The sequence below is a fragment of the Macaca fascicularis genome, chromosome 9 (genome assembly GCF_037993035.2).
Source record: "Macaca fascicularis isolate 582-1 chromosome 9, T2T-MFA8v1.1".
Classification (NCBI taxonomy): domain Eukaryota; kingdom Metazoa; phylum Chordata; class Mammalia; order Primates; family Cercopithecidae; genus Macaca; species Macaca fascicularis.
Genome location: NC_088383.1, coordinates 132,975,581 through 132,989,089, shown reverse-complemented (window position 1 = coordinate 132,989,089; position 13,509 = coordinate 132,975,581). Strand labels below are relative to the sequence as shown.

At 52.9% G+C, this 13,509-nt stretch overlaps 1 protein-coding gene across 6 annotated transcripts in view; it reads left to right on the top strand.

The window, feature by feature from the left end:
- The window catches only part of CHST15 (carbohydrate sulfotransferase 15), an 85,163-nt gene extending 73,674 nt beyond the window's left edge, over positions 1–11,489 (top strand). For 3 of the 6 annotated variants that reach the window (XM_005566678.4, XM_074003020.1, XM_005566677.4), the window contains exons 7-8: positions 6,552–6,699; positions 8,838–11,489. In XM_005566678.4, coding sequence (XP_005566735.2) covers positions 6,552–6,699; positions 8,838–9,028 — 339 coding nt within the window. In that variant the 3' untranslated portion in view covers positions 9,029–11,489. The remainder of the gene's footprint in view (positions 1–6,551; positions 6,700–8,837) is intronic. The other 3 variants (XM_045361716.3, XM_074003022.1, XM_074003021.1) reach the window with 1 other exon arrangement.
- The last annotated feature ends 2,020 nt before the right edge of the window (positions 11,490–13,509 follow it).

Here is a 13,509-nt window from a genome sequence, read left to right as displayed (position 1 = left end):
CATGGGTCACATGCCGAGGTGGCACGCACATCGGGGAACATACTCGCGGACTGCGTTTCCCCATCATCCCAGCATGCCTGATTCAATCCACCCACAAGTCCTTTTCCCTCTTTCTCCCAGTTATTTCTAGAGAGCTCCACTGTTCTCCCACCCTCTGCTACTGCCCTGATTCAGCCACTGGCCCTTTCATTGCAACCCCCACCTGCACAACTTCCCTCTCTCTGGGAGGCAGCCCCTCCCCAGACCCCTTCTCACCTTGATCCGTTGCACCAGGCATCTTTCTGAAATGCCAAACTGCCATCACTATTGATGGGGTTCAGGGCACACTACCCCAAAATACAACAGCTTGGCATTTGAGAAAACAGCAGAAACAGGAAGGCCACCCTTGCCTCCCTGTCCCCTCCTCCCCGCAGCTGGCCGTAAAACGCTCAGAGCAGAGGTGCCCTCCCTGTACGTCTTCATCTCTGAAGATCTGGGGGCACAGAGGCGAATCTGGACAGGCCTGGTTGTGTCTCCCCCAGTGCGTGACCACTAGATAATTCCCCCTTACAGGGGTTCGTGGCTCCGAGCTCACTTCTTTGGCTGGCACTCACCCTCTCACTTAATCAGCCAATATTTATAAATGCAAAGCAAAGAGAGGAAATTCCCCAGCATTATTAAATGATATAATTTGAAATCCTAAACAACTGTAATTACGAACAAAATTTGTGACATCGTCAGGAGACTGTCTCCAGGTGAATTTAAAGCACGGCTCGGGGGGATTCGCCTACTTTAGTGTGGGAAGTGAGGGTGCACCTTTGTCCCCCGAGGGTCAGGTGGTGCAGGCCTCCGCCAGGAATGGATCTTGAGGGAAAAGTCCAAGGAAAATCCAAGAGGAACCAAATAGGAGTGTTGTCCTGTCTTTGATAGGGGCCTCGTTTAAGGGAAGGAAGAGCTTGATGCACGACCTTCAAGGCTTGTCTGAGGCCAGCACCCTGACTGAGGGAGGGATGAGAAGGAGGAAGGCATTGGTGGTTCCTGGCCCCATCCGGCCAGGTGACCCTGTTTGCCTGGCCCCCTTCTCTGCCCAAGTGCCTTCTGGTAGACAAGAGCCACCAGGCGGAGCCTGCCGAGGAGGCTATGTGTGCTCGTCAGAGTATGGATGGGAAGTGATGGATTCAGCTAGTGTAGACTCAGCATCAGCCTGGCACTAAACCTTAACACAGGCCCTTGCATGCCTGGGGCTTCCTACTGGGACAACTGAGGCTCAGGGAGGCAGCCTTCCTCTGGAGTCACAACCAGTAAGCAGAGGATATAGGACCCAAAGCTAGGCCTTTTAACCCAGCTTCCCCGAGACATGTGTTTGGCCTCAACATTTCCCCAACGGTCTGATCTTCAGTGGTTGCTACTTGGCACCCATGGCGTGGCAGGCCCTGGTCCAAGAGAGAAGGTGCAGGACGGTACTGTGACCAGTTGTGTGCTTGGAATGAGGCATGTGTCCATCCCCACCTTGGCATTTCTACCACATTGTGCCTTTTGAAACTTTCTCCTGTTCAGTCTTCTGCGTGACTCTCATAACAAACCCGATGGGTGGGTGGGAAGACAGGAGTCAGTCAATGTCACTGTCAGCAGATGAGGAGAGCGAGGGGCAAGATATCCAGCTAATGTGGTCGCAGAAGGGGCCAGAGCCCTCCGCTGCAGGCCCTGGGACCACTGAGTTCTCTCTGCAGGAGACTGCCTGAAAAGGACTGGGAAAAGTGGGGCAGGTGTGGGCTTTGCACTGGGGACTCCTAGGAGGAAGCGGCTTAAGCTGGGCTGGGTTTTGATGGGCAAGGAGAGGCAGGGCAGGGGGAACTCCTGACCCGAGGCACAGTTTATTTTAATGGCTTTAAATAGTGTTTCTTGCTGCAGAAGAGCGAATATTTAATATGCATGTGCAATCTGCATGCTACCGTGCACTTTGTACCACTTAGAGCGTGCTGACCCCCATCCAGTGCCCTGGGGCCAAGCACTTGGACACTTTCTCCCACACAGAAGGGAGGGTGTGCCCCTGCCCTCCTGCTCCAGGTCGACACTCTGACTGAACTTGAGAGCGCTGCTGAACCTGAGCCATAAGTTCGTGGGCGCCATCGTGATCCTCCCCATGTTGGGTATGCTTGAATCTTTCCGATAAAAGGTTTCTGAAACTCCATCTGTGTGAGGCGAAAGGGATCTAACCTTTATTCTTTACTGCCAGCCCCTGTCCCAAGTCCTTTCAATGCATCGTCTCATTAGAGATCCCCTGAAATCCATCTCTGCTTCACAGATGGGAACACTGAGGCCCACAGAGGTGAATCCTCCCACCAATAGCTGTTATCAGGCAGGCTCGAGGTTCAGTCCTGGGTCTGCTGGCCTTTGACACTCAGGGAGTTTTTGCCTTCCCTAGCTGGCTCCTAAAAGCAAAGGGTTTTGCTGGCAGGAGGCCTGGGCTTTTATGTTCAATTTTGTGTTTTGCTGAGGATGACAAGACAGTAGCTTAGCGGGTGCCTCTGGTCAAAGGAGATCCCCAGGGGCAGGCTCAGTGGACAGGAGGGATGTGGCAGTAACAGATTGTCCCTTAATCTTCTCTTCAGTCCCTGGAGAGCTCACACATCAGAGAAAGAGCCCCGAAATCGGAAACGCTCCTCATAGAGGTGAATTTTCATTTCTGGGAGGAGAAGCCAGTTTCCCTCCAGCTGTAAATCCCAGCCCGGCCACAGCCCTGGGATGGCAGCTTTGTGAGGCACCCCAGGCCCTGGCACACCCTGCTGGAGTCATTCACCACCTTCCTGTGGCACCCAGACGCAGGGGCAGCACACACCCCTCTGCCTCTGGCCAGCCCCCGCCACTGTTCTGCAGCACACCCTACCCTGGGGATGCTCAGAGGGGCCAGTGCGCCTGCCTCAGAGCAGGGTCCCGAGAAGCCTGGTGCCTGGATGAGCAGCAGCCACAGCCCCTGGGAACTTGTCAGAAATGCAAACGCTCTGCCAGCCCCAGACCTCCTGAATCAGAAACTCTGGGGACAGGGGTATGGTCTGTTTCTCAGGCCCTCCAGGTGGGTGTTTGTGGGCTCCGGTTGGAGAGCCACCAGGGCTCTTGTCACCACTCTCTCCTTCTTGCCCTCTGGGGTTGGGGAGACTTACTCCAGGGCTTGCTTTACTCTGACGGTCTTCTCTTTCTACCCACTCCTTTTCTCCACTGCGTGCATCACAAGGTGATCGCTGAAGTCTGTTTCTTTACCAGTTGAGCTCTGTCTCCACGAGATTGCAGCCTCCCTGAGGGCAGGGCCACTTCTGTTAGCAGCACATCACCATTGCCTAGCAGGGTGCCTGGCACATGGTGGCACGAGCTCAGCTTATTTGCCAAATGAATGAATGGGGACTAGTGGGGAGGCTGAGTGGGAACTCCCAACTGAAATCCCTAGCAAGGGACGGAGAGGCTCGGCCAGGTACCTCTCTGGGGAGAAGAGGGGACTGGGACTGTGCTCAGCTCAGCCTCGGATCTCGGTGGGGATTGCTCTTCCCTGGGGCCCTGCATGGGGGACAAGCTCCATGTGCACAGGTGACCTGGCTTCGGGTCCTGGCTTCAAGGGTATTGGCCACCGACCCTGGGTAGCCCCCTGCCCTGCCCTGCACCTTCATGTTTCTGTCGATGAATCGGCTGGCGCAGTTAACTTCAGAGGCTTCTCACAGCTCTGATGTTCTCTAATTTTAAGCACATTGGGCACTTGCCCTAAATACCCTTTTTATTTTTGTTCTATTTTGATTCTCTGTCCTATGCTGGGAAAAGATGAGGGAAAACAGTCTGCTGGGGGCTGTCTTTGTCCTGTCTTCATGGTGCATATGGTTGCAGTAGTGATGCTGCCTGCACCAGAAACTGTCACTTCAGGTGACCGCACTCCCCCTCCCTGGCACGGGGGCTGGGGGTTGGGGTGGGAATTGAGGGGACTTTGGGGTGGATGGATCAGAGGGAAGGCACAAAGCGGGAGGGGAGCTAGCCCCCGAAGAAGCAGCCAAGTGCCCGGAGGCCTTCCCCGCGCGCAGCCCCTGCGGTTTCCTCTGTTCCTCCCCTTCCTGGCTCAGCGCCGCCTGCTGAGGAGGACCATGCTGCGGTGCAGGCCTGTGTCCACCTGAGACCGCTCAGGGGGCTTTCACGAGGATGGGCACAAACGAGGTTTCAGAGAGCTGTCAGGTGCAGGTGCCCAGCCAGGTGCTCGGCAGGCCACAGCTGCTCTGAAACACCCCAGCTTGCCACAAACACCTGGCTGCTTTCCTTCTGGAAAGTTCTCCTGTTGAAAGGCACGTTCTCTGGAAAAGAAAAACCTCATCAGACTGGTCTCCCCTACGAGGGACGGCCTACAAGCCTGCCAGGGAGAGAATTGAAAAGCCCCAGGAGGCCGGTGACTTAACAGCAAGATGGTCTCGTCATGATTCGTCTGCGTTGGAGGCGACACGCATGTTTATTTCCGAGACTGGCACGTTCTCATTTTCTCTTTAGCTTCGGCCCAGCTTGAGGTCTTTTTTTTTCTGAGCTGGCATGTGAGGTAGCAACAAAGTGTGGGTTGGAAACAGCTAATGAATTTTGAAGGCAACTTATCCACTGTAATTGCTTTTCTTCCTCCCCATCCTCCTTCATGGTTAGAAAAATAATGAAATGGGAAAAGAATAGTTAGCATCTGTACATATTTTGCCCAATCTTTCATTGTCTTGTTGTTAACACTGTATTCAGCATTTGCACCCGAGAACCATGTTGAGGGCCAGAGTGCAGGCTTCGCAAGGATGGGATGGTGGAGAAGCCACAGTCCCTGCCCTCAAGGTCAAGGTCCAGGTCAAGTTGGGCAGGAAAGGAAATGTGACATGAGAGTGTCTGCCTAAAAAATGGGAACTCCAGAGAGGAGCCTGGGGAGCCGGGAAGTGCTGCATATATGAGAGGATGAGCTGGAAGTTTAAGCCAGGCCCAGAACTTTCTATACATAGAAAGCCATGGAAGCTTTAAGCAGGGCTGGCTGTGGCTAGCTCACTGCTTTGGAAAACCCATGCTGGTGGCAGGGTGCAGATGGAAGTGCAGAGACCAGGGGAAGGAGGACCAGCCAGGGCTGTATCAGCTTCAGGCAGGTGTAGATGGGGCACAAACAAAGGGAGTGGTGTGAACTGGGGAGAGATGGGAGATGAGAAGTTCTGTGCAGACACAGATAGGCAGAGCAGGGTCCCTGGGCACTTGGAGAAGGGGCAAGGGGAGAAGTCCTGGAGAAGGGGGCCTCAGCGAAAGAGGAAGAGGCTGGTTTTTTTGTTTTTGTTTTGTTTTGTTTTGTTTTTCTGGAAGCTTTGCTAAGAGTTTAGGGTGAACTGTGGAGTTAGAGGAAACTGTTCCCAAGACTGCTGTCACTTCTGACACCAGTTGCAAGTTCAGGAGAGATATTCCCCAACCCACCTTCAGGTTCTGTAATTTTCCAGAAGGATTCTCAGAACACACTAGAGGCTATTACGCTCTTGATTATGATTTATTACAGGGAAAGGATGAAGATTAAAATCAGCCAAGGGAGAGGAAGTGCAGGGGGCAGAGTCCGGGAGGGGCCCACATGTGGAGCTCTGGGTCCTTTTTTCCTGTGGAGTCATGGACGGTGTTAGTGCCACTGGCCATGGTATATGACAATCCTTGGGGAGTATTGCCAGGCCAAGCCTTGGGGGCCAGGCCTTTTACTGGGGCTCCATCACATGCAGCTCCTGTGGCTGACCTTTAGTCTCCAGTCCTATTAGAGTCAGGACTGATACCATGTGGCCCAAGGCCCCATCATAAAGCACAGTGTTAGCCTGCCTATGACCAAAACCCCCAGGCCAACCAGGACACTTCTGTCTGGTAGGATGTCCAGGGGCCTAGAGATCACCCCCCAGGAGCTGAGGGAAAGGCCAGAGTTCTCTTAGAATAGAGTGAAATCTTTACCACACAGCTTGCAGTAAGGCTTGAGAGAAGGAACAGAAGGGTGAAAACCCAGGAAATTGGTACTAGAAAGTAGAAAGGACTTAAATAGAAACATCCTCCTGTGGACTTGGTTCAGTGCTGATTAGATGCTGATTTACACACACCCTCACAGTCAAGGATGTTCCTCTGGCATCAGGCATTTGGCTCTTCACTCATCTAGGTTGTCTTTGGGGTGTCTGTGGTTGATTTTTCACAGCCCATTGTGTGCTGGGCATAGAGGTCACACTGGGAACAGAGAAATAGCCAGGATATTGTGCAAAGAACATGCGCACCATTGGTGGCCACAACCTTGACGTCTTCCCTGCACTTCAGTCCTTACCTGTGAAATGGAGGCTACCCACAGGGTGTTGTGAGGATTAAATGCAACCCCTAATATAGGAATTCTTTGCACATGTAGCACAAAACCCCCTGTAAAGAAGAAGAACACCTTGTGTTAAAATCCAACTTCTGAAAGTAACTTTGCTAGGGTAACTCTTTTGTGGTATCCTAGTGAAATGCCATACCACTTTTGGAAAAGTGCCCTATGGTGTTGGGGCAACCGCTCCTGAAATAATGCCCTTCTTCTGTGGTCCTAGGTGAGGCTCCAGGTCGGGCTCTATGCTGTGTACCTTCTGGACTGGCTCAGTGTTTTTGACAAGCAACAGTTTCTCATTCTTCGCCTGGAAGATCATGCATCCAACGTCAAGTACACCATGCACAAGGTCTTCCAGTTTCTGAACCTAGGTATGAGTGTCGTGCTTAGACTGACGGGGCAAAGCATGAGCTCTGTGGACCTGTTCTGGGAGTCCTCTGGGGCAAATGCAGACCTGGTCAGCTGGGTAGGAATGGGCTGAGCTGGGAGACCTGGGGATGCTCCAGGAGGCCTGTTAAGTACCATTTATTGAGCACTAGCTGTACAAAGGTCATTGTGCACAGTATGGTGAGGGATTCTCTGGAGAGGAGGAGATAGTTTCCCTTCTGGGAACTTATGGTCTAGTGAAGGCAGAGGAAGAGGCCATAGCTCACCTAACTGAATGACAGGTAGGGTGCCATGGGGAAGGTCAGCACTGTCATGTAAGGTACGTGCTGATGGTTTGGGATCCCAGCTACTGCAGGGATGAGGAAGGCTTCGTGGAAGGAAAGGGCCTGAGAGCTGAGCTTTGTATGACCAACAGGATGTCACCGGGGAGCTGGAGCAGAGGACATGGGGCTTGGAGGAGGGAACAGACAGATCATTGCATCATCTCGGGTATTCTGGGAAATTCCTGGAGTCACAGCCGTGTGGCTGAGTTTTGGCTGCTGGTCATGGGTGCTGGGCCCCTGGGTCATGACCACCTGCCCTCAGCTTGTGGATACCAGCGCCCCCATGGGCCTGAGAGTCACTTTGTGGTGACAGGCCACACTGCTGACTGTGGTGATGGCTGGCAGAGGCATGTGCTGGCGGAGTGAGGGCTGCCCATGTGGACGGGGCACCCAGGGATGGCTTGAAAGGCTGACAGGCTCAGAACAAGCCGCCCTCCTTCCCAGGACACCCCCTGCAGCCCTGACTGATGGTCTTGCCCGGGAACTTGGTTAATTGAGTGTTTCTGGAAATATATCTGCCTGCCACTGGGACTTGGGCCTCTTTGATCATTTGATTTTGTTTCTCCTTTTTTTGGAGAGCGGTAATGTGATCGAGTTTGATGAGTTCTTTCCCTTCCAAGGCTTAGACTCATCTTTCTTTGATTTGACCACATGTTGACTCTGTCCCATTAATGAGCTTGTCTTGTGTCCCCAAGATGGATAGTAAGGCCAATTCTGTATCTCATATGGCCCTAGGATGCTGGGACATGCTTTTTCTGTATATGGGTTAAGGACTTTGGCCAGATCCCAAGAGCCTTGGGTAAAGAGGCTTGAGCAGTGATGGGTTACACTAAGAAGCTGTGGCGCAGAGGGCTGGGCGTGAGGGTGACTGACAACCTCTGCCGACCTGTTTCAGGGCCTCTCCTCACTCCAGAGGGCGGGGCGTGGGGGTGACTGACAGCACCTGCCAGCCTGTTCCAGGGCCTTTCCTCACTCCAGAGGGCGGGGCGTGGGGGTGACTGACAACCTCTGCCGGCCTGATCTAGTGCCTCGCCTCACTCCAGAGGGCGGGGCGTGGAGGTGACTGACAGCCCCTGCCGGCTAGTTCCAGGGCCTCTCCTCACTCCAGAGGGCGGGGCGTGGGGGTGACTGACAACCTCTGCCGGCCTGATCTAGTGCCTCTCCTCACTCCAGAGGGCGGGGCGTGGGGGCGACTGACAGCCCCTGCCGGCAGGCCTCTCCTCACTGATCTCCTTGCTGCAGATGGAGGTTCAGCCCGTGGGGGCTCTGGGCACAGGTGGCCTCCCCACCCTCCAACCTATGGCCACTTCACAGCAAGACGCACAGGGTGAAACTGCAGGCCCAGGGCCCTTGGCATGAGCAGCCTGAAATAGAAACGATGATGGCGGAATTCCAGAGGGCTGCTGAGCAGGAAAACTGAAGCCCATGGGCTGTGCCCGGCAGGCCGCACGTTCCTCCAAGGATGGGTTGACACCCATGGAGAGCAGCCCACCAAGGGCAATTGGAAGGGAATCCTTGAGATCAGCCTCAGACGCTGTATCATCATTAAATGCCAGCTGGGCTCCCCCGTGGGTGGGCATCCTGCACCCGCCACAGAGTGTCTTTGCAATTTCCTAATGGTATTTCCACTTTCCTCAGTGCTTCCAAAATGGATCCAGCCAAATAATTTTAATCCCCAAATACATTCTTCTTAAAGGAAAATCCTGCCTGAATACGAAGCATAGCTGGGATTTTTGCAAAGTCCTTTTTACTTCCTGCCATGCCTCCTGCCTTACGGGACTCCTCTTCTTTCATTCTAGGGCCCTTAAGTGAGAAGCAGGAGGCTTTGATGACCAAGAGCCCCGCCTCCAATGCACGGCGTCCCGAGGACCGGAACCTGGGGCCCATGTGGCCCATCACACAGAAGATTCTGCGGGATTTCTACAGGCCTTTCAACGCTAGGCTAGCGCAGGTCCTTGCTGATGAGGCGTTTGCGTGGAAGACGACGTGAGAGCTGAACTGTTGCTGCACGTGCTGGGCCCGCCAATGCCGTCATCACCAGGATTTTACAAATCTCTTTGCAGGGAACTGTTTCACTCATGGTATGGAAAACCCCAGGACTCCGCCTCTCTAGGCACACATGAATTATAACCATTTTGGAATTTCTTTTGTGATGTTCAAGAGCTCAGCAATGGACCCCTCACAGAGCTCCTGTCTGAGGCCAGTGGAGACCCCATTTCTCAAGAATTCAGCTCTGCACCGAGCGTCCTGGAGCTTGGGGATGCAGCCAGCTGACCCTGCACTGGGTGTGGAGAGAACACCTAGGGAAGGCAGCCCAGCGCTGCCCGCCTCCGCCTTCTGGCGAGCCTCAGTCTGGGTTCTGAGTCAGCACGCCAGAGGTCATGCCACAGGGCTGGCTGGAACTTACACTTCACGTTCCCTTTTTTCCCTCTAGAGATGGGGTCTCGCTGTGTTGCGCAGACTGTCTGTATTCAATGGCTATCTTCACAGGTGTGATCATATCACATTCACTTCTGAAACGCTTGTTGGGATCGCTAAGCTCACTGGGACAGAGAACCGCAGTCTTTCGAGAATGGAGGCTCTTCATTTTTTTTTCTCCTTTACTCCAAAGTCAGCCCTCTAGTTTCTTCAGATGTAAACCCTGTTAACATCACTGTTTCCAAAAGGAAAAAAATCAGTCAGTTTTTGGCAGCACCTTCATCTCTCTGACCTCCTCCTATTCTGTCCTTGTGGACTTTACTTATGTTTAACCTAGAAAATGAATACATTGAAAACAAAACCACTTTCTGCATTTAACCAGTCCTGGCTCGCTCTCTCTGCTGCCTCTTTATATGTCAAGAAATTCAGTTTATAATTGGAAGGGAAAATTTTGCTGTTAATGCCAGAATGAGCAACCTGAAGGAATTGAACACTTCATGGAAAATGTAGGTAATTCAAGCCCTCATCAGGTTTACAAGATCATCAGAGAAACAGAGGATTTTAATTTTTAGTTCTGGCCGGCTACAGGCTCCATTTCTCCGCCTTCCCATTGGAAAATGTTTATTTCCACATTCTCCACTACGTGTGGTCAAAGTTCCTTGCCCAGCAAGGGACTATAGATACCCATGTCCCAATTCCGAAACACAATGCATAAGCTGAACTTGGGCTGAACGTGGCGTGTTGAGATTTGGGATGAGGTTTCTAAGAGTCGTGTTCTTCATGGAATTTTCCAGGCTACTTGGCAGCTTGGTTTACCGATGGATGGGCAAGAGATCTTGTCATTTCTTGGCAGTCACGGGCAAGATTGAAGAGAAGACTTGAGCATCCTTGGCAACAGCCCAGGTGGGACCTGGATGAAGCTTTGCACTCAAGTGTTGTCAAGGGAAGCTTCCTGTGAACCAAAGTTCTCAGGCCAAGGTCTCGTCCACCAAAGCCAGAAAGTGCAAGCACCCGTCTACCCAGCTCTAACTTGCGTGTGTGAGACAGACCGGGCTTTAGGGGTAGGAGGATCTGCAATCGCTCAGCCATCCCCTGGTGCTGTTGTCTTTCTGCCATCAGGGAAGGGACACACAGCCCATTTGAAGGTGTGCAGAGGGCTCTGAGCACCAGGATGGCCGGGAGCTGTTCCTGCTACTGAAGGAGCTGTGTGTCCCGAACTCCCACTTGCAGGGACAGTCCCCACCTTCTCTATAGCCGGCACTGGGAGCAGCCGCCAGCAGGGAAATCTGGTCTGAGCACAAGGATGCTTTAGGGAGAGATCCCTTCAGTGTGTGTGTGTATTTATTTGCTGTACAGTGTGTGTGTGTGTGTGTGTGTGTGTACTCGCACGTGTGGGTGAGTGCGTCTTCTGAGTGAGTTCTGTTCAGTTCCAGTTGCTAATGAGGCTCCTCCGCTCTGGACACAACCCTTTTATAGATTAATTTCTCTGCCAATTAACTTGTCATTTTCAGTACATATTTTACTATTCCACACCAACCATAATTATAACAAGGGATTTTTCTTATGCACTCCTATGCATGTGAATAACATGTGGTGTAATTCTGCTTCTTACAGAAGTATTACTGAAGGTATTATTTCCAATATTATTTGGTTTATTATGCGGATCTTTTTTATATATGCAGTCCCATCCCTTCTGTGCCAATCAATGCCATCCAGACATGGTTTTTCCCTCCAGGGGCCTTTCTCCAGAGGGCACTTCTGCTGCCTCTGCTTCCTCTCGTTCGAGGCCCGGCTCTTGCTGACAGGATAGGTTCCGTTCTGGGCGGTGGTTCTCGAGCCTGCCATTCAAAACCAAAGTGAATTAGAGCATTTCTCATAACATGGTATTGAAGTTCCTTTTTGTTCTCAAAAGCTGTGTACCAGACTGTGTTAAATTGTACTCCCTTAGTCCTGTAAAGTATGTTCAGTAAATCGCAGTTACACTGTACTTTTATTAATATTTAACATAATTAAAGATGGACCCATGTGAGTGACGCCTGTGGAGCGGGTGCTCTTCCTCTGCAGCCAGGCTCTTCCTGGGGCGTGAATGAATCACAGTGGTTTAGTGTCGGACCTGCCCGACTTGTGCAGGCTCTGTGTAAAGGGGAGTTACAGCTGTGCTGGCTGCTGAGAGATGAGGTGTGATCGTGCTAGCAACAGGCAGAAGAAAACTCAAGACCAGAGAGAGAAGGATTCAGATGTTAGCAGGGACTCCCCGTGCGAGTCCTGTTGGGGTGTGAGTCAGGGTGGGAGGTCCGGCCCAGCCCAAGCAGGTCTGAGTGGGGAGGGGGCTGCCCTCAGCAGAAGGCCGAGCTTCTGGATGCATCATTCCGGGACAGTGCATCTTCCTGTCCAGGCAAGGCCCTATGACTGGGGTAGTGGAGTAGGTGGACAGGGCGATGTGAGGGGTCAGGCCGCAGACCCACCTCCTCCCGAATTCACATCACAGTGTTTTTCCCACGGAAGGTCACCTGGTTTCCAAGAGTCAGCCTTGTCCCCCACAACGGAGGGGCCTAGTATTGTCTTCAGACCTTCCAATTTGAAGGTTAGGTGACCACAGGCCTCATTCCGGTGGCCTGCCTGGTCCCCGGCAGCTGTGAGTTTGAGACCCCTGGTGTCTGTGGCACGTGTCCTTATCGCTGAGGGCAAGCCCGCAGGAGGAGGTGGTGTGCACTCAGCTGGGGCAGCCAGGAAAAAAAGATCACAAACAACAGAAACTTTTTCTCAGTCCGGAGATCAAAGGCCTGAGATCAAGCTGCTGCAGGGCTCGTTTCTCTGGGGGTCTCTCTCCTTGGCTTGCTGATGGCTGATGCTCTCTGTGTGTTCGTGTGGCCACACACACACGGCCCTGCTGCCTCTTCCTCTCCTTGTAAGGACACCGGTCGGAGGGGATGAAGGCGCGCTCTGACAGCCTCATCTTAACCTCATCACCTCTTTAAAAAACTTTGTCTGCAAATGCAGTCACCTTCTGAGGTACTCGAGATTGGGACTTCAACATATGAATTTGGGGCACACTTTTCAGCCCATATAGAGGGGACATCTCAGGCTTAGGGCTCTGGAAGCTGGGCCATCCTGAGCACAGCGTGGACCCTGGTGGGTCCCCCAGTTCTGGGCAGACCTTCCTGGGGTTCCCTTTCTCCCCAGCACCGCCTCCCACGGTGGTGTGTTGAGGTTGGGGGCTGGTGTGTCCAGGCTGGAAATACCCCATCTTTTCCTGCCAGCGTCAGGAATGGCTTTACCCAGCAGGGAATGGAGGACAGGTGGGAGTCAGGAGCAGAACAGCTGGGGTGCATCTTTGAGGGCTGAGGGCACGACTTCCCTCCCTTTCAGATTTCCTCTGAAAGCCTCTCCCGTGAGGCCACCCACTCCCCACCGAGAAACCAGCCCTCGGGAAGGATCCTGATGAGCACGCCTCTTCCCCACAGTGACCCTATTTGGGAACTGAAGCAAAGGCTGTGCTCCAGGTGGAGGAACTCCAAGGATCCCTGAGTGTGGAGACAGGGATTGTGTGGGTGGCTATTTTCCTGTTACTCCAGAAATCTCACCCTCCAGACAACTGTGCTGCCTATGGTGCGGTGGATCCCAGGGGGACTGATCGGAAAACATCACTGATAAATCGGGTTTTCCCAGCACTTCACCGGGCAGGGTTCTCTGCGGAGCAGCAGAGACAGAGCAGGTCCCGTGGGGCAGACGCTGCATTAGCTGGAGCAGCCTGGGAGCTTCGTGAGTTTGTGTTGCTATAAAGGAGTACCTGAGGCTGGAAATTTATAAAGGAAAAAAGGCTTGTTTGGCTCACAATTCTGCTGGTAAGGATTAAGCATCAGGTGAAAGCCTCAGGCTGCTTCACTCCTGGCGGAAGGTGAGGAGGGCTGGCTGCACAGAGGTCACAGAGGGGAGGGCAGGGCCGGGGGAGGGAGTTGCCAGGCTCTTTTTAACAACCTGCTTTTGTGGGAACAAATAGAGCAAGAACTCACTACCCCCAGAACAGCACCAAGCTATTCCTGAGAGCTCTGC